The sequence below is a fragment of the Aotus nancymaae genome, unplaced genomic scaffold (assembly GCF_030222135.1).
Source record: "Aotus nancymaae isolate 86718 unplaced genomic scaffold, 86718_ANA_hifiasm-v0.15.2.pri h1tg000003l, whole genome shotgun sequence".
Classification (NCBI taxonomy): Eukaryota; Metazoa; Chordata; class Mammalia; order Primates; family Aotidae; genus Aotus; species Aotus nancymaae.
In genome coordinates this window covers 53106335-53131114 of record NW_026988414.1, presented here as the reverse complement: position 1 = coordinate 53131114, position 24780 = coordinate 53106335, and the positions used below count along the sequence as shown (strand labels likewise).

Here is a 24780-nt window from a genome sequence, read left to right as displayed (position 1 = left end):
TCACCCACGAAATTGGAAGAAAGGGTCATTTGTTGTTAAATTAGTGGTTTTCAAACTGTGCCCACAGAACCTGTTGTTCCATAGTTGTTTAAATTAAATTTTGTTTTATATATTTTAAAGTATTTTTAAGTAATAGTTCACAAAAAAAAATTCAAACATGTTAAACAACTAATTTTAACTAATTCACACTAAGTTAAATTATAAAACTTGTAACAATTGCATAAGTGTTGTACGACCAAAGTAAATGTTTTTGCCTTCATCATTAAGTTCCTCGGTCATATCTAGTTGAAAAAATAAGTATCCTAAGATTGCAAGGTAAGCTGTAAAAACACTTTTCATTACCAAACACACTCTGTGACAATAAGAGTTTTCTCATTACTACATATCTAATACCAAAACAAAGAAGAAATAAACTAGATATGGCCACTAGTAGCCATAATCCCTGATAACCGCTCATTGCGTTTACCAAACTATCTTCCTTGTTCTCATTATTTTGCTTTATAATAAGTAAACATTATACATTTGAACTAATCAACTAGAATCATAAATATCATCAGCATTGGGTCTACATGTTTTGGTCTTTTACACAACGTAAAGCCTCCCAATGACCAGGATGTTTCTAAGTCACTGCATGTGATTGTGTCCATGGCCCCTTCCAACTTCAAACTCAATGACTGTAAATATCAGTCATTATTTTAGTTTTGGGAAGTTTACAACAGCTTCCTAAATACATGAACAACTTCTAGGAATTGTTTCAAATCAATGGAGAATAGGCAACCAGTGGCATGGAGGGGTCTCAAGAATATCTCACTCCACACATCTATTTTTCGGTTCTCATTTTCTTTTCCTTTTGTTCCCATCATCTTCTTTCTTTGCTTTCCCATCTCATTTTTTGTTCCTCTTTCTTATACTCACTGACAACATCCACTGGCTTCCATCGTGGTCGATTTATTCATCTAGTAGTTCTTGAGGCTGAAGAGATTGTTGACATCTTGCCTATACTCTTCAAAATAATTTTTATGTTTTCATGGCTTTTTTGCTGGTCCTAAATGCTAACTTAGAAATGTTGATAAAAGACTATAATGAAAACAGTGAAACTCACTAATAATCCCCAGTGCCCGCAGATAACCTCTGTTAATGCTTTTGCTGGATTTCTTTCCAGTCTTGTCTATAACTCATAACATAATTGAGATCATACTTTATACAGTAGATACTTGGAATTGAATAATTTGGCATTCTTGGTTTTCATTCTTTTATAAGCAAGCCTGAATATCCATGACGCATAGTAATTCGACCATGCACTGAGGTAGGAATTTAAGTCCTCTGGACTATAAGACCAACAGTTGAGCCTTGCTGGCTGCCCAGCAGCTTCATCCCAAGAGGGCTTTTTTGCTCTTTGCCAGTGTCATTTGCACAGTCATTTTTCTGAAATATTAAAACACTTTGTTTCCTGGCCAAAAGTGGTCTCAAACAGGGAGCCAAAACTTAATCCTTATAAGGGAAGTGAAGAGAAAGTAAAGTATAAAGCTTTAATGACTTTTAGCTAAAATTAATAAGGATTTGCATTAGTGACTTAGAGCTATGACATCACTAAGCCCATCATATGCTCTGTACACAGTATATTACATGTTCTATTGGTAGTCCCAATGGGCATTCCCAGAGATCCAGAGATACACTCCTCCTGCATGTCAGGGATCAGCACATGTTTGTTTTCTGCTTCGTACATTTAACACTACGTTCTGTGTGTTCTCCCATGTGACTAAGACATTTAGAATCCAGTGAAATGTAAAATCCTCTCTTACGCCTACCATGCTATAATCATAACTTCTGTCTTACACCAGGGGAAATTTTTTTTGGAATTTAGGCAGTGATGTGTGGCATTTTTACCTCTTGGGTGAAAGGTCAGGTCCATCATGTGGCCAGAAAGCCTCAAAGTATAACTCTGTGGTTCAGCAACAACTAAAAAGCCATGGTATGAATTCAGATGATAAACACCTTGATGTTTTCAAAGCAGTTTGAGATGTAAAATATGCAACATTTATCCTTACATATCTTAGTCTGTGAGACGGTAAGACAGTTAAGACCGTCTGGAGGAAATTGTGCAAGTTACTCTTTGTGAGACAATCAGAGAACCACCTTTGCAGATTTTTTTTTTTTTTTTTTTGGCACAGACCTTTAGTTTGCCCTCCAAGGCAGTAATGAAGGGGGCTTAAATTGGCAAGAGGTGGACAAGTGAAAAAAGGTCTCACTCATCACACTATCATGGCCACAGTCAGCAAACAAATCTGTTTCTAGTTGAAACTGCTCCAGATTCCCCCTTCCCTCAAGGAATTCAGAGCAGCAGTCCTAAGCAAATGCCCAAACTTGTATACCCCAAGCAGCAATTCCTGGCAAGTTCAAGTGGACTTTTTTTTTTTGTCCAGCTCCATTTAGTTTCACAGTAAATTGCATAAATTATCTCTGGCCAGGAATCAAAAAAAAAAAAAATTCTCAGAATTAAATTTTAATGCAACTACAAAGAAATACTCTGCATCAGAACAAGCAGTATGTGTAGTAGGTATGTAAAAAACTGGATTCTCACACTAACTTGATGACCAACTAGTCAATGCCAGTATAACCTGATGTTTAGGAGTGGGAGCTTTGGCATAAAACGTCCTGGCTTGAGACCCTGGCTCTGTCACTTACTAGTTGAGTAGCCTTTGGCAAATTCTTTATTCCCACTAAGCTTCAGATTTTTCATCTTGTGAAGTGAGGATAATAACAATACTTACCTCATAAAGTTGTCATGAGGAATACATGACATAATACATTTAAAGAGCTTAGCAGAGTGCCTGACTCATGATAAGCACTTAATAAATGTTAGCTGCAGCAGCTATAATGACTAAGATCATGGTTTTGATGATGTTGCTGTTAGCTCAAACTCCTAAGCTCTCCAGAAGTCAGCTTTCTCACCCATGAAAGGAAAAGAGGGAACTCTAGAATTTTATATGGGCCATTGCGTGTGTCTGTAGTCCCAGCTACTCAGGAGGCTGAGGCAGGAGAATTGCTTGAACCCGGGAGGCGGAGGTTGCAGTGAGCCGAGATTGCACCACTGCACTCCAGCCTGGCGCCTGGTGACAGAGCGAGACTCTGTCTCAAAAAAAAAAAAAAAAAAGATAGTTCTCTGTTGTTTTAGCAACAGGAGCTATAAGTCCTAGGAAAATATGATCTTGAGAGTAAATCACATTTATCAGATTTTTTACATATAATGATCACAAGAAATTAAGATAATTGGCGACTCCTGAAGTCTCAGTTAACAAGTGTCTGATAGCCTCTACTTTACCAGCTATGAGACATTGTCATTTAATGTACATGGGATTTATGCCAGGTATGTCTCCAAAAAAAAGCTGAGTGTAAGGATAAGAAAATGGTTAACTTATTTAGCAATCACAGTATAATGAAATGTTTTCTTAATTACGAAGGTCTTTTAGTTTTACTCCAGTAAGTAAATGATTTAGAAAAGTAACTTCTTACCTTTTGATCAACCTTATTTAAGTATACTATTTTGTGCAGCTGATGAGTAAACAATAAGAAAAAAATACCTGTAAAATCTCATTTCCACATTCATGCATTATTCATAATGAGATAAATGAAGCAAAGTTAGGGTGCTTCTTAGAATGGATGATCATATCTTTCCCATGCTTATACATACACCACACATCATCAGACAATCGCATAATCAACTATAACTCAGTTATCTTGGAAATTCAATTTTCTACAAAGCCAGATCATCCCTAATAATAATATCACTTCTTGTAGTACATTTTAAAGTTTTTAAAAGTGTAATTATTTGTGTAATTCTTTTAATTGGCCTGTGAATTAATAGAGTAGGTATTGTTACCATCCTGATTTTTAACTTCAGTCGGTCTGTTTGTGGCCACAAGACTTTACTAGCTAAGTAACTTCTTATCTAGGCCTGAGTTTTGCCATCTGTAAAATAAATATTCCTGTCGGAGAGTAACTGTGAGAATTCATGAGATAACAGATGTAAAGCCCTTAGTAAGGTGCCAAGCCCTCACCAAACATCAGCTATCATGATTAAACTGAGACACAGACTGGTAAAACAACTCACCCAATGTCACTTCTGTTTGAAGTTTATAAGCTGCCTTCACATCCATTATCTTATTTAGTTTTACAATCCCTAGGTTAGCAGGCCAGGTGTTGTCACCTATATTTTACAGATGAAAAAAATTGAAGCTCAAAGAGGTTGTGTTACGGCCACTTGGCAAAAGCAAGCTGGGGTGTGGATCTAAGTTCTTCCAGTACCACAGCATCTCCTAAGCTACATGAAGGCAGGCAACCTGATCCCTGGTGCAGCCTTCATGCCATCAAATCCCACAGTCATCCTTGTTCTGCACGATGCCTTCACCAACCTATGAGACCTGGTTCCAGCCCAACGTAGAACAGCAAGGGCAGCACAAAACCGCTAACCATACCACTGCCAAGTCTGGGTGTTTGAATTGACCACATACTCAGGTTAGGCAAGCCTCTTTCATGTAAGTCTAAGTGTAAATACTGATGTTTACTCAAATCAACCAATGGCTTAATCAGTCAGTATAGAAAGAAGTAAACAAAGACCAAGGAAATATTAGTCTCACTTATTAAAAGCAGTTTAGAAATTACATACACTAATATCAAGAATGTTTAACCCCAGAAATGTAGATGTGAGGAAGTGTTCGATGATTTGACCCAAAATATTAAAACTCTTTAGTATTTAGTTTATTACAGAAAATGAATTTATGTCCAAAAAAACTGTTTTCAGATCTGCATAAAGCAGACTCCTTTTCATCTGGTTCCAGTGGAAGCCCAGATAAATGAATGTTGCTGCTTAGTTTGTGGTTTTTTTAAAAATGGGACCTAATTACAGAGTATTTTCTGATTTGCTGGATCCCAACTTGCCTCTGTAAATGTTAGAGAGATTCTCTGTGTTTTAAGAAATCATAAATTGTTACAGGAGGAGAAATTTTGAGAGAATTATCTTAGTTCAGTGGTTTTCAAGCTGTGGCCCACTAAGCTCTGAGCTCTGCCCTCAGCAGCCGCCAGGAAGGGGTGGTTAAGATAGAGTCCAGTGGCATGGATTTCCAGGCACCTACTCTTACTTCACCTTAAAACTTCTGATCTCATCCAGGACTAAGATTTTGCAGATGGCCAAACTTGATGTAAGGTACTCAAAGTTACATAGAAAGAAGATAGCAGAGAGGAGTACTGTCCTTCCAACTCCCAGTCTCTCAGGTGATCCTTTTCTTCATTATGGCCAGATCCTCCATGCTTTGTTACTCATGAAAGAACAAAGTGCTTGTATCTCTTCCAGCTTTTATTACTTCTCTCCTGCCCTCTTCTAAACTGTTGCTTAGAAATAGGCTAGTTTCCATTACCCTGAGGTTGTCCAGAGTAGACCACCATTTTCTATACCAGAGACCTTTCTACGACACACAATTTCATTTATTTTTTCAAAATCTAGTCACCTATTTTGTAAAAGGTTCTGTGCTTGGAGCCATGGCAGAGACAAAAATGAATCAACTGGGCCCCAACACTGTCCAGGGCAGGTTGAGTTGTTCAAAGCAGCATGGTATCTGAAAGATACATGAGAAAAAGAGAAGAGAAGCTCTTTTTGAAAGCTTTCAGAGTTATTTCTGGGAGATAGCCAATGAAAAGATACAGAGGTAAGCCAAGCAGGATAGAAGCACAGTTGTCACTAATCTGTCCTTTCTCTGCTTCCATCAGCCAATCACCCCTGCTTGCCTGTACAGCCTTCCTACACTGCCAGGCCAGTCTCTACATCAGACTTCTCTCTCTCAAAGATGGCAGGGCCAGCAAAAGGCAAGGCATGGGACTGAACATGTGCACAACAGTGGCAGTTTGGGAGTTTTTTCCCTCCTTTCCTAACTAGCTTTTAACCTTGTTTTTGCTTTTATGTTTTAATTTTGGATGGAGTTGCATTCCTTGCCTTTGCATCTGCACACTGATAACATAATTTCACTCAGTGATTATTGACTGATCACCTATGTGCAGAGCACTGTCCTAAGAGATGCAGTAAAGAACCAATACAGGTTCTGCCTCATGGTGATAAACTAAAGAAAAACTTGTGCAATTGTTAGAAGTTAGTACAGTTGGCCTTAGTATCCATGGGGGATTCCAGGACCCACCCCATCCCCGCCTCCATATATATCAAAAGCCACAGATGCTCAAGTCCTTTCCTTATATAAAGTAATATATACACCGAGGGACCTATATACACCTTCATTGTACTTTAAATCATCTCTGGATTATGTATACCTTATAAAAGGTTTGTGATATGTAAATAATTGTTATACTATAATGTTTAGGGAATAATCATGAGGGAAACGTCTGTACATATTCAGTACAGATGCAACCATCCATTTTTTTCTTCAAATATTCTCACGCTATCGTTGAATCCGCAGATGCAGGACCCATGGATACAGAGCATCAACAGTACACAGTTAAAAGTGAGGAGAGGAGTTAGTATTAGGGGTGTTGAGAAGAAAGAGAGAGAATTTCTGGCTAGATGTTAAGAGAGAAAATAGGCAAGAATTTAGGAGAAGTAGCATTTGACTAAAAAATTTCACTGGGCATTATGGAACCACATAAGTCTTCTAAATGGTAAAGTGGAATATCAGGTGCTTTGGCAGCAATGAGTAGGCTGGATTGATCTGTTAGGAAACTGGTGTGAAAATGCCCAAACTTGTGTTATGAGGAGATCTACTTGGCAAGCATTGCTGGTGTTGAGATGACAACTGGAAGAACTGAGTGCTGAAGATAGCTGCAATGTACAGTGGGTAGGAGAGTGGCTGTGCCTGAATGGTAGTCATGACCACAAGAGAAGCAGCACAACCAAATAGTGAGTTGCCTGGGATGCGCTGAGCTTGAAAAGCCTAGAGCACATCCAGTTATCAGGAAATCAGAAATGAAGATTTGTAGTTCCAGAGAAGAGGCAAGAGGTCATGAGAGATTAGCTGAGAGAAACCCTTGAAACCACAAAAGGATCCCCTTATAGCCCGTTTTCATTATAAAAAGAACAGCACCCCAGTAAATTAGGTGCCCATGGAGTTAACTACTTTAGGATTTTTCTCATAGAGAGAGATGTATCACAATAGTTACATTCTACGACTGAGCAGTGTGAGCCCGATTTTGGCTTGTTTTTCTTCAACACTGGGGACACCGTTCTAAAATAGCATCTTAGATTACTTCTGCATAGACTTAATGATCTTGAAGTGACACATAGAATTTGAGGTGATGGCCTCATTTCATCTACTCACATCATAGTTCCAAAGTTTCTGTCTTATGCTTTCTTATATTTGAATTTTGTCATACTTGAATATTCTAATTGCTGTGATTGTAAAGGGTAATATATTATAGAAAGCTTAGAAAACAGAAAAACATTTAAAAAGAAAGCAAAAAGTACTCATAATCCAAACAAGTAACTAAATGCTGTGAGTTTTTATATATGTGTATGTACATATATGTGCATGTATACAAATGTATATATTCCATGTGTCACATAAATAAACATGTTATGAAAATGCATAGATATATATACCATCTATATATTTTCTTAGTATTATAGATCACATCATACATTCTATTTCATATTCAATTATTAGTTGATATTACATTTGAACATTTTTCCATGTCTTTAAAAATGATTAAAAAGCATTATGTTCCTGTGCTGCATAATGTTTCATTATATGAGCTTGTCATAACACTGAGTCATTCTTATGAATGGTCATTGGACAATTCAGTAAGGTGTGTATTTTGAGAGGAAGAGATGGGATGCCTTTTCTTCTTATACCACATTACTCCAGAATGATCACTTTCTCATGCTCATCTTCTTACCACCACAACCCCTGATGATGGGGATATTAGATGGAGTCATGTTATTTACTGTCATATACTACTGCCCAGTATAAAAGAAACAATGCAAGAAGTGCATGCGTGGTGGTCAGTATAGTGAAGACAGTGCAGAAGGAGTTTTACTCCCAAGCCAACTGTTTCTTCTGTCTTTTCCCTTTGTGATTATTTTTTTTTAATAATTTTAGCCTCCTTCACCAGTCCCCACCTATTCAGATGCACGTCTGAATGCATGCATACATGCACACATACGCATATCAAGACCTAAACATGGGGAGAACTTCTTAAAGTCCCTAAATTACAGCCTTTTTCATCATTATTTATGATGCACATTTTGCCTAAGAAAAAAAGTAAGCAATAGATAAGCAATAGGAAGTTAACTTTAGGCAAGCTTGCTTCCCGCCATGACGGTGTAGTGAAAGGCTAGGGCCATGGCATGAACCCGGGAGTGAGCTGAGCCCATGCACACGAATATGCATTAGCAGGACTGGACAGAGCACCATTGTTTTGATATCTTTCTGTTTTCACAGGTGCTATAGAGTCATTTTATGAGTCTTCACCATGACCCATGTCATAGAAAGACAAATATAGCTATAGTTTTGCTGAATCCAGGTTTCAAGCTCCTTGTTCAAACAAAAACATAATTTCTAAATCAGTCCAAAGCAAAGTTCAACATCTTGAATTCTGTACACTCTCCCTTTTATTCTCCTTCACTTCAGCTTGTCTCCTTAATGTTACTGTCTCCATTTTAAATATCATCAGCCGATAAATCAGTTGACAGATCTGCAACAGTTTATTCTAATATTGAAGAAGACAAATTACAGCCATAAATTTTTTCAGGCGAGAAGGCAATGGTAGGCGTTTCTACATTTAGAAATTGATGTAGCATGAATAAAGATACCAGAGTAGGTAAAATAGAACTTCAAAGTCAATTTGATGTATTCCTTAATCGACTACTATTAGATAACAGTGTATGTACAAACTTCCTAGAAGGACTGTGGAAGATGATTGGCATTCTTTAAAATATAGTCCTTTTAGAAAAAAAGTCCCTTTATTACTAGATGTAAGAATGTTTCTTACTAGATGTTAGAATGATTCTAACAAGAGGAAGAATTAAGCTTTCACCTGATTTCTTATCTGTCAGAAGAAAGGAGAAAAGAATAGAACATTTAATTAAAAAAAAAAAAAACAAAAGTTTAAGGGCTGTTCATTTCATCCTTGTGTAAAGAACAGTGGGATTGTGAGCATTGCCAAAAGGCAGCATCCCATTTCTTATACATTGTTACTGAAGGTTAATACACACATACAGACACACAAACACACACGCACACACATCATGAAAATTTTGTCACACAAATGTGCATAAAAAACTTCACAAATAAATACAGAAAATTTAGTCATGTAAAATAAATCAGTTAGTACTCCAGTGACTTTCCCTCCTGGGAATAGATAGCCATCTTAATCGCTTTGTTTCCCATTTTTCAAAAAACAAGATTTGACTTCTCTCATGTATTCCCCTACCTTTCAGTAATTTCTTCAGAAACTATGCAGGCCCCTTATCCCTCTCTGTCTCCTTACTTTTCATCATCTCCAGCCAGTGCGATTTTAATCTTTGTGATCCACACTCATAGCTCACTCTTTCCACCCAAACACAGGGGTTTGCTAGCCGTATTTTATAAACCTACTATATCATCCTGTATCAGAGGAATGGGTGAAAATGGAAGTCTTCATTTATTTAAATATAAAAATAAACATACTTATGTTGAATATATAGATATTATATAGATGTATAAATATATACACATCCATCTATCCCAGAGGCACAGATAGAATACATGAGTCCCTTCAATACCCCAAAGAGGGGCATTCTATCATTTATCAAAGTTGCAGCGTAAGCATCTTCCACTTAGGCACTCCCATGCTCTGCGTCTGTGCATCTCCATCTTCCACTCTTGATGAAGGTGCTGTTGCATTAGTGGTCTTATCCAAAACCCATGAATCATTAGTCCTCTACAAACCAGAAGACTAGGCCTCTGCAGAGACCCACCAGTCTTACCAATTGGAGACTTTAGTTGAAATCAGTGAAGTAGGTTAGAGTAGTTTATTGGCATCCTAAAGGCCTCCAGAAACCTCCACACAGCCTGTGATATGTCTTGTGGACCCTGAGCATCCACTCTGTCTCTAAACCTCACAGGTTTCCAAGGGCCCTAGAGGTACTAACAAGCCATGACAATCACAACCATCACTGCAATAGCAGTTAACACTGCATAATATTTTATAGACCAAAAAAAAAAAAAAACACTTTTCATAATATCTCATTTTAACTGCCTACCTTTATTTTGGTAGGAAATTTGCCTTTGCTAATGGTTGCCTACTATGTTAAGTAGTTTCCCACTCCCCTTATAAAATACCCAAGTGGCTACTTTCCAGGTATTAGTGAATTTCCTACATCTTCCAAGAGAAGAAACTTGTTTGCTAATGCAGTCACATAGTATTGCCAATTCCGAGGTACATATTCTCCTGCTTGAATAGCTCTCTCTTTCATCAGAAGTGAGACAGTTACTGTAACTGCTTGGTGAGCATCTGGAAGTAACACGAATAATGATGATAATAATGATGACCTCACAGGATGTATAATTTGGGGATTAAAGAACATTTACAAGCTTATTGTGTCATAGTTAATGATGAGGTGCCAAGTTTTCTTGCCACCACCCTTTGCAGTGGTATTTCCTGCTTGGATCAGAGAACTAATTATAGTAAATGGTGCCCTTTCAAAGAACTCACCCCATCCTAAAGCATATGCTGGCATAAAGACATCAAACTGTTTTAGTGTTGTTTTTCAGATACAGTTTATTAATGTTATTTTGCATTTGTATTAAAAATCTGTATAATGTAATCATTTAGTGTTTATTTTATTGTGTGTACCTTCTACTCAGAGGGTTGGCATTATTGTTCCTAACAGTGACGGATACAAGCAGATCATGCCTTATGACCTCTACCATCCCCTTCCTCGGTACGTAAATCAATCATCCTGATGTTAGAATTAGCAAATTAGTCTTCTGCTGCTTATCTATATTTAGAGATATATAGAGAAATTCTGTGTTTTTAAGATGGTAGATGGTATATTTTACAATTCATTGTGAATTCAGCTTTTGAGTAATACTAGGCAGTTCAGACTGTAAGCTTATCGTTCAAAAACTATTTTAAGGTAGGATCATATTACACTGGAGTGAACATGGTAATTCACTGTGATTAGATACAGTGCACAGGTTTATGTTATGTCTTCCTTTCTCTCCCTTTGTCCTTTTCTATTTTTCCTCTCAATAGGACCCTAGTCATTAAAGCACTGTTGCTAACTGTTAAACAAACACTGCCTAAAGTATTATTGCACTATCACTAACATGGACTTCCAGATGTAATGTTATTCTGCATATGGGCTTTAATTGTCCACTTTCTATTTCAAAGAAATTGTAATTAAGCACAAAAGGCAATTTTTTATATTATTATTCAGAACATTTTGGGGGTGTTTTTTCCTAAACAAAATCCAATGTGCTGCGTTGCTTTTTTAAAGTACAGTACTTTAAAAAACTAGAAAAAATAATGAAAGTAAGTCAGGAACTTTTAAAAGAAATTGTTCTCTTTATAATATATTGATATGAAAACTGGAGAAGCTGAAAAATGTACTAGCTACTGAGTGTATTGCCTGCCACATTGGAAACAGCTCCACAGAAAGCAGAAATTAGAACTGGGATTAAAGTAGACCTATGCTCTATTTTCTTGGCTTATTTGGCCCTTGCGGGAATCAGCTGCTATTTAGAACCAAAGGTTTAAATCTGATCATAATTGTTTGGAGTAATCTACAGTAGCCTGCTCCATTCAAACTAAACCAAACCCAGAAAATAATTTTATTTTGAACTGTAAAGGTTTAATGGAAAAATCTCCAAATACCTAATGAATTATAATCCAGATGGAGGTCCCTCAAAGTCATCTAGTGCAGCTCCCCATTGATGCTTCATTCTCCCATTCCTTCCCCAACAATGACAACAATAGACCACAGAAATGTTAACATATGTATTTATACAAATATTCATTCATCTATTCAATGCATACTCACACATTTATATACACACCTATCAATGTTTATATAATACATATATACAAATGAAAGTTGTCATCCAGCATCTACTTAAATATGTCTGGTGACTGGCTTTCACCTAACGATCACATATAGGAAACAAATTTGACTTATACTAGATATACATGTTGCTTTTCCTGTTATTTTAAATTCTTTCACTATATGGCTATGTCATTAGTCAGCTCCCTCCGACTTTCCTATGACTATATTGATAAAGACAATAAATGGCTTTAGAATGTTCCTGATATATTATTTTTTCTGGTTGAATCCAGAACTCTTGTCCTTGAAAAAATTTTAATGAAAATACCAAAAGGTTAATTTAACTGAACCAAGAGTTCATTTGGTTTCAATTTCTGTATCTGTAAAATAAATGTTCGTAGAACATATGTATCTCTTTGTATGAAAGCCATACATTTCATTATTTCAAGATAAAGGTAAAGTTGGACATCAGGAGTAAGCAACATCAAGTTTATGTTTTTCCTGTAATGGCAATTCCTCGATTGCTGTTTTATCTGTGATCTCTCTTGTTTATCTTTCTCTGGCATAACTAATACCTATATTAAGTTAAAATTTATTTCTTATAGATTGGGATTTTCCCCAAATGTCCAAATTCTAATGGAGTATTAAAAGGATCCTCCTGGGTGTTTGTGCTATGTCCTTGTGTACACTCTTGGCATATCCATATATCACAATGGGAAAGAACGATGAACTTTATTTTTTACCCCCTTGTATGTCTGATACTGAACTAGTTCTAAAGTTTTATATTCAGCTTTATTGACAGAGTCTTAGTAAATGGAAGCTATTTCTACAACTATGTTTTCATTCCTAAGAAGAATGGAGGCTCAAAAATTGTTCTCAAATGGCAGCTACCCACTGATCAAGGCAATTTAAATTATTTAAATGGGGTTAAGAATACAAGTACAGATATAAAACACAATGAATATGTTTTTAGCTTGTTCTTTCCTGCTTTCAGTCTTTGACTGTAACACATATCCAGATGTAATATGAGAATGTAGTCTGAATAATTATCTTGATTTATAATTAATATATGCCACTCTGCTGCATCCTGCTTAATTTGAGAATATCTTAAACACACTGTGTGTTTAAAAAAATTAAAAGCCAAGAGTTTAAATGAAACATAAATTTCTTCAGTGTTCTCCAGGATAAGACTCTTGGATATGTCTTTTTTTTATTCCAAGCACTTACCTGATTACCATCTTCAGATCTCCTGATATGCTCTCTCTCAGCTTTTGTTATGCTTTCTTTAAAACACACAGACATGTTTTGCTTCAAGATTCCACTATTCTTATGTAAGGATTCACATAATTTTCTACACATATAACTGTAGCTGTATGCTGGAACCATAGTATAAATTTTTGGAATAATTTTAGCCTCATTTGTCTTTCTATGATCACTGACATTGAAAAAGATGCTTATTGCTATTTGTGAAATTATACTATGGTTAGGTCCAAGTGCTGAGACAGAAATTAATCACTCTCCCTTTAATAGGGTCAAGCTTAGGAATTTTAGAGTACCAATTAGAAAGTGTGCTCTTTTATGGCATCTTAATATTCTAAGTGATTAAATGTACATTTAAAAACATATTCCTACTTCACTGTCAGATCAAATCTAATGTGAATACATACTTACGTATTCAACCCAACTTTAATCTCAATCAGGCCTGTTATTCACCTCCAGAAGGAAGCCCTCCAGAGATTTACGTGGAGACAAAGGAGAATTGGTCTTACCCATTGGGAAGAGAAACTCTCTACAGAGCTACTTTATTCTCTTGAAAGAGATCAGAAAGTCTCCCAAGGGCCAAACAGAGGGCCTCAGTTTCCCCATAATGACATTTTCTTATATGTCTCCTGGGGAAATACACATAGGAAAATATTATATTTGGCAGCACATCTTGGCTTTTGGCAGTGGAGATAACAGTTGTTGCCTAAACTTGAACAGTGCAGAGAAAATGTGAAGGAAAACCCTTTGTAACTAGAAAAAAACACATGATTCAGGCTCATGCAGAAGAGAAATCAAGCTCACAATGTACACAGAAACCTGCTTACAGAATAATTAATGTCTCAATGGTGTGCCTGTGCAATATTTAAAATTTTTAACTATTCAAATGGATCAACTCGGTGACATTTTGTTTCTCTCATTAAAATTATATCTCTCATAATTCTAAGAGAAATCTTAAATCTCCTTAGCAATCCTCATCAATAAGCAGAATATATGCAAAAAAGACAAGCTCAACTCACTCAGTCCCCATGTTTCTGTTTTTAGAAATTCTATATTCTCTAAATCTACAGGAGGAGAGAAAAGAATATGGCAAAGATGTCTCTCTGCATCTGGGACCTAATGCTTCAGAGCTGTGTAAAGCTCTGAAAAAAAAATCAATGGAAGTCTCTTAAATGTTATTGACAATATATTTATTTTCTACCTTACTTAACTGTATGTCTAGATTCAGATGCCATTAGCTTTCCAACCAAAACCAAACCTCTTCACAGTTCCCAGAGTTCTTTACTGGAAGAACTCTAACTACTAGTATCCCGCAACATTTAGGGAATACATAGATAAACATTTTGGCTCCTCTGCTTAATGATAGTACAGTTTGAACATCAGAATTGTGCTGAATCTACGTAGCCCCAAAACTGATGATTGCAGAAGCAAAGGAGAGAGTCTTTTGTTTACCTTTATCTTTTGTGAGCTTCTCCTCATAATATGTTCTTTAAAAAAAAAACATAAGTATTACATTGAAAATAATAAGTATCAGCAGGTGCAAACTATTAGTGTTAACTGAGTATACAACTTTAGTCTTGAGATGGATACTTAATGGTTTAATGAAAATAAATTATATATATACATATCTTGAAACTATGGGAGAAGGACAGAACTATATCCTACATCTTCTGAGTAGGTTGCAGACAGCACAGACATCTTTGTGGACGGCTCTCAAAACTGTAATGGCTTACATTTGTGTAGAGCATCACGGTTTGCAGAGCCCTTTTGCCAACATTGAATCCTTCTCTCTCGCTCTTCAGATTTCAGGCAATAGATGGCTTTTGGTTCTCTGGACCTTAGCCTCTCAGAACCTGATTATACCAATAGGCACGGGGAATGGGTTGGTCGACTGGTCACTGAGGAGGCTTAGCAATGTGCCTGTCTGCCCTGATGACTCACCTTGCTTCTGTAGGTGGGAGGCCACCCCATGGACCGCGTGCTCCTCCTCGTGTGGGGGGGGCATCCAGAGCCGGGCAGTTTCCTGTGTGGAGGAGGACATCCAGGGGCATGTCACTTCAGTGGAAGAGTGGAAATGCATGTACACCCCTAAGATGCCCATCGCGCAGCCCTGCAACATTTTTGACTGCCCTAAATGGCTGGCACAGGAGTGGTCTCCGGTAACTGTGCCTTCTTTCTTTGTTCATTAGGAGAGTAAGTCCACTCTTCCCTCTCATCCTCATGGCCCCTCCGGGTACCCTGTGCAGCTCCACACTCTTCTTGAGGTGTCTAGAAGCCTACCAGCTTAGCTCCTGGAGTAGAAATGCCCCAAATCCAGCATGACCAAAAGTAAATGATGTTTTTTTAAAATGTCTTTCTTCAAGTTTCTTCAAGGAGCCTCTATTGTTCCCCAGATAATGTTCCCTCAAATGGCAAGGGGAAGCAACAGCCTTTCAAGGGTAATTGAGGCTGAATGACTGATCCTAAGTCTGTGAAAGCTGTTTGATGATAGAGCTCAGTAGAGCAGGAGTTTGATTTCATTTTTTATGTATTATGCTTTGTATCCAAAAGAGTCTAAGTGGATTAATATTAAAATTGTATATATTAGTCATTGGAGGAGGGGAGAAGATGAAATGAGAGTAGCACAAAAATTAAAATTGGAATGAAGTAAGATAATTAAAACAAAAAAAATTATAGATGTTAGGAAACCTGTTTTAATTAAACATAAAATGTCATTCAGGGTTTCCTGACTGCTAATGTGGAAAAGACAATGGCAAAGGAAATAGAAAGATCAAATAAACCATCGTGCCCTCAGCCTCAGAAATGACAAAAGCCTCTTCACTGAGCCCTGTGGCTTTGTGGCAGCAGATTAGAGCTGTGACATTTTCTACATCTAGACATGCTACCAGACATGGGGAACCATGAGAGGTGCAATCTACATCCGGCATCTGGTCATTGAATCTGTTCTTTGAAATGTTATTTTTGCCTTTCAATGTAGTCAACTAGTTGACAATGCTGCAATGTAATTTAGCTGTAATCACAGTTTAAATATTTTAATATCCATGTAGGGGCATTTCCCATATTTTTGGAAGTAGCAGTCATTAGCAAAGTAGCTAAATAAAATGCAGTGTTGGTAATCAAAATTAAGCACACTCTACAGTCTCTTTTCTCCTTTCTTCTTTTGGGTGCTTGGTTTGAGACTTTGCACTGAGTGGGTACTTAAAGAGTACTGACCGATTAATCCAAAGCTGTGGAATTGAAAGTGATTTAATTTTTCAGCAAGCTTCACCTCAAATAGCCAAATAGAACAAAGATCCCATGACTGGTAAGAAGTGGTATAAATTTATCAGGAGTCCTCAAGTGGAAAAAAACAAAAACAAAAAAAGAAAACTTAGATTAAAAGTTGCAGGTGGGAAGTGAAGAAAAGTAAACAAGGCTTTGCCTACGAGTCTCCTCTCTCTTGCAATCTCTTTCCAGTGCACGGTGACATGTGGCCATGGCCTCAGATACCGTGTGGTGCTCTGCATTGACCATCGAGGGATGCACACAGGAGGCTGTAGCCCAAAAACAAAGCCCCACATAAAAGAGGAATGCATCATCCCCACTCCCTGCTATAAACCTAAAGGTAACTTGACAGGTGCTCTATTACCAGTCTGTTCATTGTTGTGTGTCATCAGGTGCTGTTTTAAAGTCCTTGGAATATTTTTAAGTATCCCAAGGATTCTTAGTAAGAATTCTTCATAACTTAAACTCTACTAAAGGAGCTTGATTCTTTTAAAGAATCTTTCAAATGATTTTGACTGCAAAATTGTATTAAGCACTACATGTAGAAATCTATTTATGTAATTATCTTCCAAGTCATAAAGTTGTTTGAGGACTATTGCTGAAGAATACAGATGTAACTGCTTAAAGGGAGACCAGATATTCTAGAAATATATGTTTGATTTACTATCCACATTTCTTCCTTTGAAAAACAAGGAAGTGAACCCAAGAATGTCCCTTTTGCTAAGACTGAAATACACTGGGAAGTCACATACTTTAAATTGATGAAACAGAAAACTATCGCTTTTTATATTGAAAATTAAAACATTACTCTGAGACTGAATTCCAGAACTGAATTTAAAATATATCAGAATTTAATAGATTTTGCAATGATTTATAAAAAAGAAATTTTAGGAAAGTGTAGATCTAAGTAGTTAGTAAGCCTGACTTCTTATAATTACACGGGGTATCTCAGATTAGGAAGAATACGAATTTGAATTCTGTACAAGTATTGTTACTTGTCTGTGTCGATGGAATAGAAAAATCTAAAGTCACAAACCATTCAGAAGTAAAGAACTCTTTATTATAAACCTCCTTTAATTTTTAATATGAAATATGGCTCCCATTTCTTTATTTCTTTAAGCCATCAAATTTCCCTGAAAATTAGTCACAGTGTAGCTCTTTGTTATACTGTAGGTGGCCTTAATAGCAACTGAATGGCATCATAAAATCTAAATTAATGATATAAAAGGAAACCAAGAAAAACAGAAATCCCGATTAATTTTAATAAATGTACTTTTCTCGAAGCCTTGGTTTCTTCCTCTGTAAAGTGGGATTAATTATAGTATCTAAATCAGAGAACATGTGAAGGTTAAATGAGATAATATAAACAGGGTTGTTAACCTGCTGCCTGGAATATAGTAATTTCCAAATATAGTAAGTTACTTTTAACTCCTGTCATTAGCATTCTCAACTAGAGGAGGAGATTGTCACAAGTGAATCTGACAGGATTTAGTTCAAAACAACAAAGTATTACAAGCCTACTGTTAGAGCCAAACTGAATGCTTCCTTACTGAAAGACAGAGAGCTAACTTACGCCATCAGAGACAGCTTCATTTACTGAGTCTTTTTTTTTTTTCTTTTTTTAGACGAAGGCTCTCTTTGTCACCCAGGCTGGAGTGCAGTGGCGCCATCTTGGCTCACTGCAACCTCCGCTTCCCGGGTTCTAGCAATTCTCCTGCCTCAGCCTCCTGAGTAGCTGGGACTACAGGCACACGCCGCCATACCTGGCTAATTTTTTGTACTTTTTTAAGTAGAGACAGGGTTTCACTGTGTTGCCCGGGCTGGTCTCAAACTCCTGAGCTCAGGCAGTCCACCCACCTCGGCCTCCCGAAGTGCTAGAATTAGAGGTGTGAGCCACTGCACCCGGCCGACTGAGTCATTTCCTGGGGTAGATGGAGTAGTTGTAACATGATGTATGTATAGGTACTGTGCTGCTGTTTTCAAATGTTAGCAAATCCTTTTGGCTTTGGCGGTTTTACATTTCTTACTTGCTTTGTTTTTTGACTATAAACAGTTGCTGCACACAGAGAATAAGAAGTGATGGCCCTAACTTAAAATCGTCAATTATTTATTAGCTTTATCTTCAAGCCACTTCAGAGAAAGAAAAGCAGTTTGCGGTTAACTATCAAGAATAAAATCTGGATTTTCACAACTAAGGAGTGAGCCTGGCTCTCTATACATTATTAAAATACCATATAATTCTATGTTACATATATATAGACATATTTCTTTCATCTTTGCAATTATATGTTATAAAATGGTGATAGAGCATCATTGGCTCATACTATAAAGGCAAATATGCCCATAAATGAACCTAATAAATATGCTAGAATGGGAATCTTGGCAGTTACTTCTGTAGGAGCAGTTATAACCTCCCTCTTCATTTTTCTCCACAACTTTTTTTCCCAGGAAGTAACTAGAAAGCTTGTTCTGAATTGTTTGGCCAAAGCTAGACAAATAGGTGAAATAAGTCAAATCATGGGTTATGAACCCTCACTTGCACATGTTCCAATTGTCAGCGAGCCTTGGAGTAGTCTTGAATGAGTCAGATATCTAAAGCAATGTTTTGTGAATTTCAGAGTGACAGAGTTTGTTTTTGTCAATGTGACATAGATCACACCTAGCTAAAAGGCAAAAAACAAAGTTAGAATTTATGAAAGTATCACGATATAGTTGATCGTACTTTGTTTTCCAAGGTAAATGCTGCTAAATAGTGAAAAGATACTTGGATGATTCTTTATATGCATATTGAGCTACTGCTCCTAGACTTACAACTTTTGTAGTCATTGGACTTCCCTTTGCTCTTCATCATAATAAAGAGGAAGCTTGTACACAAACTAGTATTATTAAACATTTTTAAATTTGATTTTATTTTTCTTGATATAACCACCATCAGAGGCAGCAATTTACCTAAAAACTTATTATTCGTGTTGGTCAATATGGTTACTTCTTGGTGAGGAGAATAAGGAATTTTCCTAAAATCCCAGATTGGTTCTAACCTCTTCTCTTATATGTGCATGAATTCTGAATTCTCAGAGAAACTTCCGGTTGAAGCCAAGTTGCCATGGTTCAAACAAGCTCAAGAGCTAGAAGAAGGAGCTGCTGTGTCAGAGGAGCCCTCGTAAGTTTTCAAAGCACAAGTTGTTCTACATTTGAAACTGATTTGTTTAAAGAAGGCAATGTCTCACTAGTTGTGGCTTTCATGGGTTCTGAACTAAGTGTAATCATCTCACCAAAGGTAAAAGGAGGCTTTTTGGCTCTTGAATTAGGGATCGATGAGTTTCCAAAAATGTTTGTCACAACTGATGGTTGCATTGTAAATACTTCTGTTTTGCCTAGAGTAAGAAAATGAAGGTGTATTGCTTACCCTCTTCTCCAAAATCTGACCGCCTTTCTTCTCTTGGCAAGGGGCCAAAGGTGAGAAGGCCCGGGCTACGGCTGATGATGTAACATAGATTTGATGGAAAAGCCTGAGCCGCTTTTCACACTCTCCCAGCTTTGCAGTATAGTCACTCACAAAATTAAAGAGTAAGTAAAGTATACCTGAGGGCAAAAGAAGTTCATTAACTTTTCTTTTCCCTTTCTTCCTGGGATCCGTGTTAGGGGTGGACCTAGGTCTTTGCCCTACTTGATCATTTCCCAAGTCTCAATTTTATCCAGGCCATGAAATCTATAAAACCACGAGGCCCAGATTTGCCAGATGCTTCGGAAGAGGAAACAAAGAGGAGGGACAAAAGTAGATTAATGGGTTGATCGATTGACTGATAAGTATATGTATTGATTTCGTTAGAAAACATTGATAGGCAGAGCTGCTATATCACTTTTACAAATGAGGAAATGCAAAAAAAAAAAAAAAAAAGAAAAAGAAAGAAAAAAGAAAAAAGAAAAATTTTATCTATGACCCAAGAAATTTCTCAGGTTGAAAATTTTCTAGATTAATTCATTTAATGTAAGTTCTAGGCTCTGTGCCATTCACTGGCACTTAAGATATGTCACCCACCCTCCAGGAGTTCATAGTAGAACACGTAGAATATACAATGGTTTCCAAATTTTACTGGAGATCTAAATTGACATTGCAATCTATTCACATGCGATTTAGAATTTTCTCAGATTCATTCCGTTTGAACCAAAATCTGATGTGGTTTGGCAGAACACGATTGTGCTCTGAGTGGGCAAGAAATCCAAAAGACAGATTTGTACAATAGCCAAAGGTCATTTGTAAAGAAATGATATTGTATCATTTGATTTCACACACAAAAAAAGATGCAGACATTAGAAAAGACTTTTTTTTCTCTTTTATTTTTTGAGACAGGGTCTCACCCTGTCGCCCAGGCAGGGGTGCAGTGGTGCAGTCATCGCTCGCTGCAGCTTTGGCCTGCCAGGCTCAGTGAATTCTCCCACCTCAGCCTACCGAGTAGCTGGAACTACAGGCGCAGGCCACTACACCCGGCTAAGTTTTTCATTTTTTTGTAGAGATGGAGTTTCTCTATGTCTCCTGAACTCAAGCAATCCACCTGCCTCAACCTCCCAAAGTGCTGGGATTACAGATGTGAGCTACCGCGCCTGGCCCAGAAAACATATATTTTTACTTAAAAGGACAATTAAGCAAAACATAAATTATTTCTGAACTGTAAAGTTACTACAGCAACCATTTCGACTTCTTTGAGGAAAAGCAACTAACCACTGCGGAACTTTGGAGAAAAGGGAGTGATTAAAGATCACAATGTAACCTTTAAACGAATATATGAAGGCTTACAACTTTTTGCTTCTCCTCTGCCAGTACCTGATTTGACAGGCCTTCTTGTTGCTGAGGAGTAACTAAGCAGCTTTTTTTAGAGGAGCATTAATAACTTCTTAATCCAGTAAAGTCCTATTTAAGACAGAGAAAGATACTATAGAATTAGAGCTGGTGACTCCTTTTATATCCTGTTGGTTTAAATCTATTTGAAGCCAGGTATGTACTGTTTTACCTAAATAAACTCTTTTCCCCTTGTACACTGCATTTTGTCATTTGGACTGAAGCGTAATCCTATGTACAATATTGCATTCTGGCTAATAATTCTGGAATATTATTCTGAAATAATAATACAAAATTGAAAATAAATAGAAACATCTTACATTGAAAAACATCTTCCTATTATTAGATGCCTTTCAAATGAAAGCTATCAGTGGAGTTTAATGCTTCCTCAGAAGCATTACATAGACCATCGTCAACCATATTTTATAATGAATGTTTTATACTAAAGGTCTGATTAAGATGCATTATGTTTAACTTTAATCTTAATAAAATTCCTAAAGGAGTTAAACATAGTTTTAGCCATTGAAAGTAGAGCCATATATTAAACTATTAAATTTTATTCTTAGGGTAATGAAATTGCTATCTTGGCATAATTCATCTGAATTGGAGTAGATTGTAATTGGGGTGCTGGTGCAGGGTAGAGGAAATGTATACATTATGCTCAGAACAGTAATTACTTTTATACCAAAATGAAATAAATGAAGGCTGTAGAATAATGTAATGAAAGGTATATGGTTTCCACATTTTAATACACTTTGCATGTTTAGTGTACTGCACCCTAAGAAAGGTCCTAAATGTCACATTATTTTTTTTATCTATATTGATTTTGAATTTAAAAAACATAGTGTTGCATGGTCTTAATCCCATCTTTTCTTAAACCGCATAGACCGGTTTCTAAATGTATGTAACAACCTATAATTACTCTCCAAAGCATAATGAAAAAATGATCAACTGTCAGCAAGTCATTCCTTCCCCCTACCGAAGAGACTCCTCACATTGCTTAAATTAAACAGCAATGTTTAGAAGCTGTGGCTGTCACTTCTGAACTGCTACAGTGAGGCAGGAACAGTGGTCCTGAACTATTATCTCTTGTTTGGGCTCCAGCTAACACTGGAGAGGTCTGTAGTTAAGCAGCAAGTATCATTTATTTCCCCATATGGAAAGTGAATATATTATCACCAGCCTATCTCATTACAAAATAAATACAGGAAAATCACCAGATTAAAGTCTTCAGCATATAAAGATATCCTTGTTCAATGTTAGAAACTTCTAGTAAACCCAAAATGTAGGGAAAAGATTGGTTAGCACTCAGGCCAAACATGTTGAGAAGCAACCACTTTAAGATGTTTAGAAGAAAACAATGATACAAGACTAAAAACTGAATTGCCAAGGAATAACTAAAACTTTATAGACCAGGAGAATATGCCAACAACCAGCATTGTGGTTGCACTAAACACCATGCAGAAGATACAAATGCAGATATTAGTCTCACAGAACCACTGAAATAAATATGGAGATTGGCTCACATGGTGGTAATATATAGATAGACTCATCATGTAAAGCTGAATCTTTAACTCAAAAATACTTCCCTCAACAACAGATTGGGTTGTTAAGACACATTTAATTCATGTGGTAGAAAGGTAGGAGTATTGTGGTGAATATATTTTCTTTCTTTTTTTTTTTTTTTCTTAAACAGAGTTTCACTCTTGTCACCCAGGCTGGAGTGCAATGACATGCTCTCGGCTCACTGCAATCTCTGCCTCCCAGGATCAAGCAATTCTCATGCCTCAGCCTCCTGAGTAGCTGGGATTACAGGCGCCCACCACCATGCCCAGCTAATTTTCATATTTTCAGTAGCGACGAGGTTTTACCATGTTGGCCAGGCTGGTCTTGAACTTCTGACCTCAGTTGATCCACCTGCCTCGGCCTCCGAAAGTGCTGGGTTACAGGCTTGAGCCACCATGCCCAGCCAAATATATTTTCTGGATATGTACAACATGAGGAATTTAAGACCAGCCTGGGCAACATAGCAAGATCTCATCTCTACTAAAAATAAAAACACTTAGCCAGGCATGGTGGTGTGCACCTATATTCACAGCTACTTAGGAGGCTGAGGCTGGAGGGTTGCTTGAGCCTGGGTGGTGGAGGTTGCAGTGAGCTGAGATCACGCCACTGAACTCCAGCCTGGGCAACAGAGCATCTCAAAGAAAAAAAAAAAAAACATTGTGTGTGTGTGTGTAATATATATATGTGTGTATATGTGTAATATATATGTGTATATATGTATATCTATCTATATATATACATATATATATGGTTTTTTTCTTTGAGAAAAAAATATTCCTACCTTTCTACCACATGGATCATGTATATGACTATGACCAAAAATGCCTAATCTCCTGGGAATGCAGCCCAGCAAGTCTCAGCCTCATTTTACCCAATGCCTATTTGAGACGGAGTTGCTCTGGTTCAAATGCCTCTGACCATTAGAGGTAGACTTCTACAATTACTAAGACTCTGGGAGAGTTGCATTTTTCTGAGGGTAATAGCAGTGCCGTGCTAGCACTAGAAAAGGGGGACGGGAAAAATACCGATAAAATTATCTTCTGTTAAGTTTCAAACTATGTTGTTTCAAATTGCTGCCAGCTGTTGAGAGTGTTGACAGAGTTAGGATACATCATTTAAATGCCAGATTGAGCCCATCTGTTTACTTCCATGGAAAAATATATAGGAATAACTTTCTAGGTCTTTTTAGAAACTCTCAAAAGTGTACCTTTATATGGTGAGAAATTGGATCTACAAAGTGGTAGTACGATTATATTTGTTAATCAGGTGGAAGCTAAAAGAATTACTGACTGGCTTTCCATCTCTTATTTTTATACCTTAGTTTTAGTCTTTGTTGAGATGTATACATAAACATCACTATTACCTGACATGTATCACCTTGGCAAGTACATGGTGTGGCCCTTCTGACAGCTTAATTCCTTGAGGAGAAATGATACAATGATGATCCCTAGGACATTTAAAGAAATTTTGTTTAAATTCCTTATGCATTCTAAGCTGAATGCATAGGAAGTCATTCAGCTTACCTTAAAAAACCTGCTCTCACTTGGAACAGGAAGGAAATTGTTCATTTCCTTAGCTCTTTCAGGCTACTAATAGGCCACCTAATGCCCTAGAAGGTATAATTTGCTAAGGGAGTCATGTTTTAAAAAAAAGAAAAAAGAAAAAGTGTAGTCTGGATGCTTTAGGTGCTCTTCCTGATCTCTAAAACAAGGCATGTCAGATACAGAAAGTGAGGACCAGTTGGGCACTTAGAGAAGCCAGGTTCTTCCAGATATATTTGAGTTGCCAGTAGTTCTTCAATGGCTCAGAGGAAGCAATGGGATATGCCAGT

General features: G+C 37.0%; 1 protein-coding gene across 1 annotated transcript in view; it reads left to right on the top strand.

Moving 5' to 3' along the window:
- ADAMTSL1 (ADAMTS like 1) overlaps window positions 1-24780 on the top strand; it is a 433007-nt gene that overhangs the window by 175866 nt on the left and 232361 nt on the right. The window contains exons 10-13 of the mRNA XM_021675321.2: window positions 10871-10921; window positions 15237-15441; window positions 16739-16886; window positions 19622-19706. Coding sequence (XP_021530996.2) covers window positions 10871-10921; window positions 15237-15441; window positions 16739-16886; window positions 19622-19706 — 489 coding nt within the window. The remainder of the gene's footprint in view (window positions 1-10870; window positions 10922-15236; window positions 15442-16738; window positions 16887-19621; window positions 19707-24780) is intronic.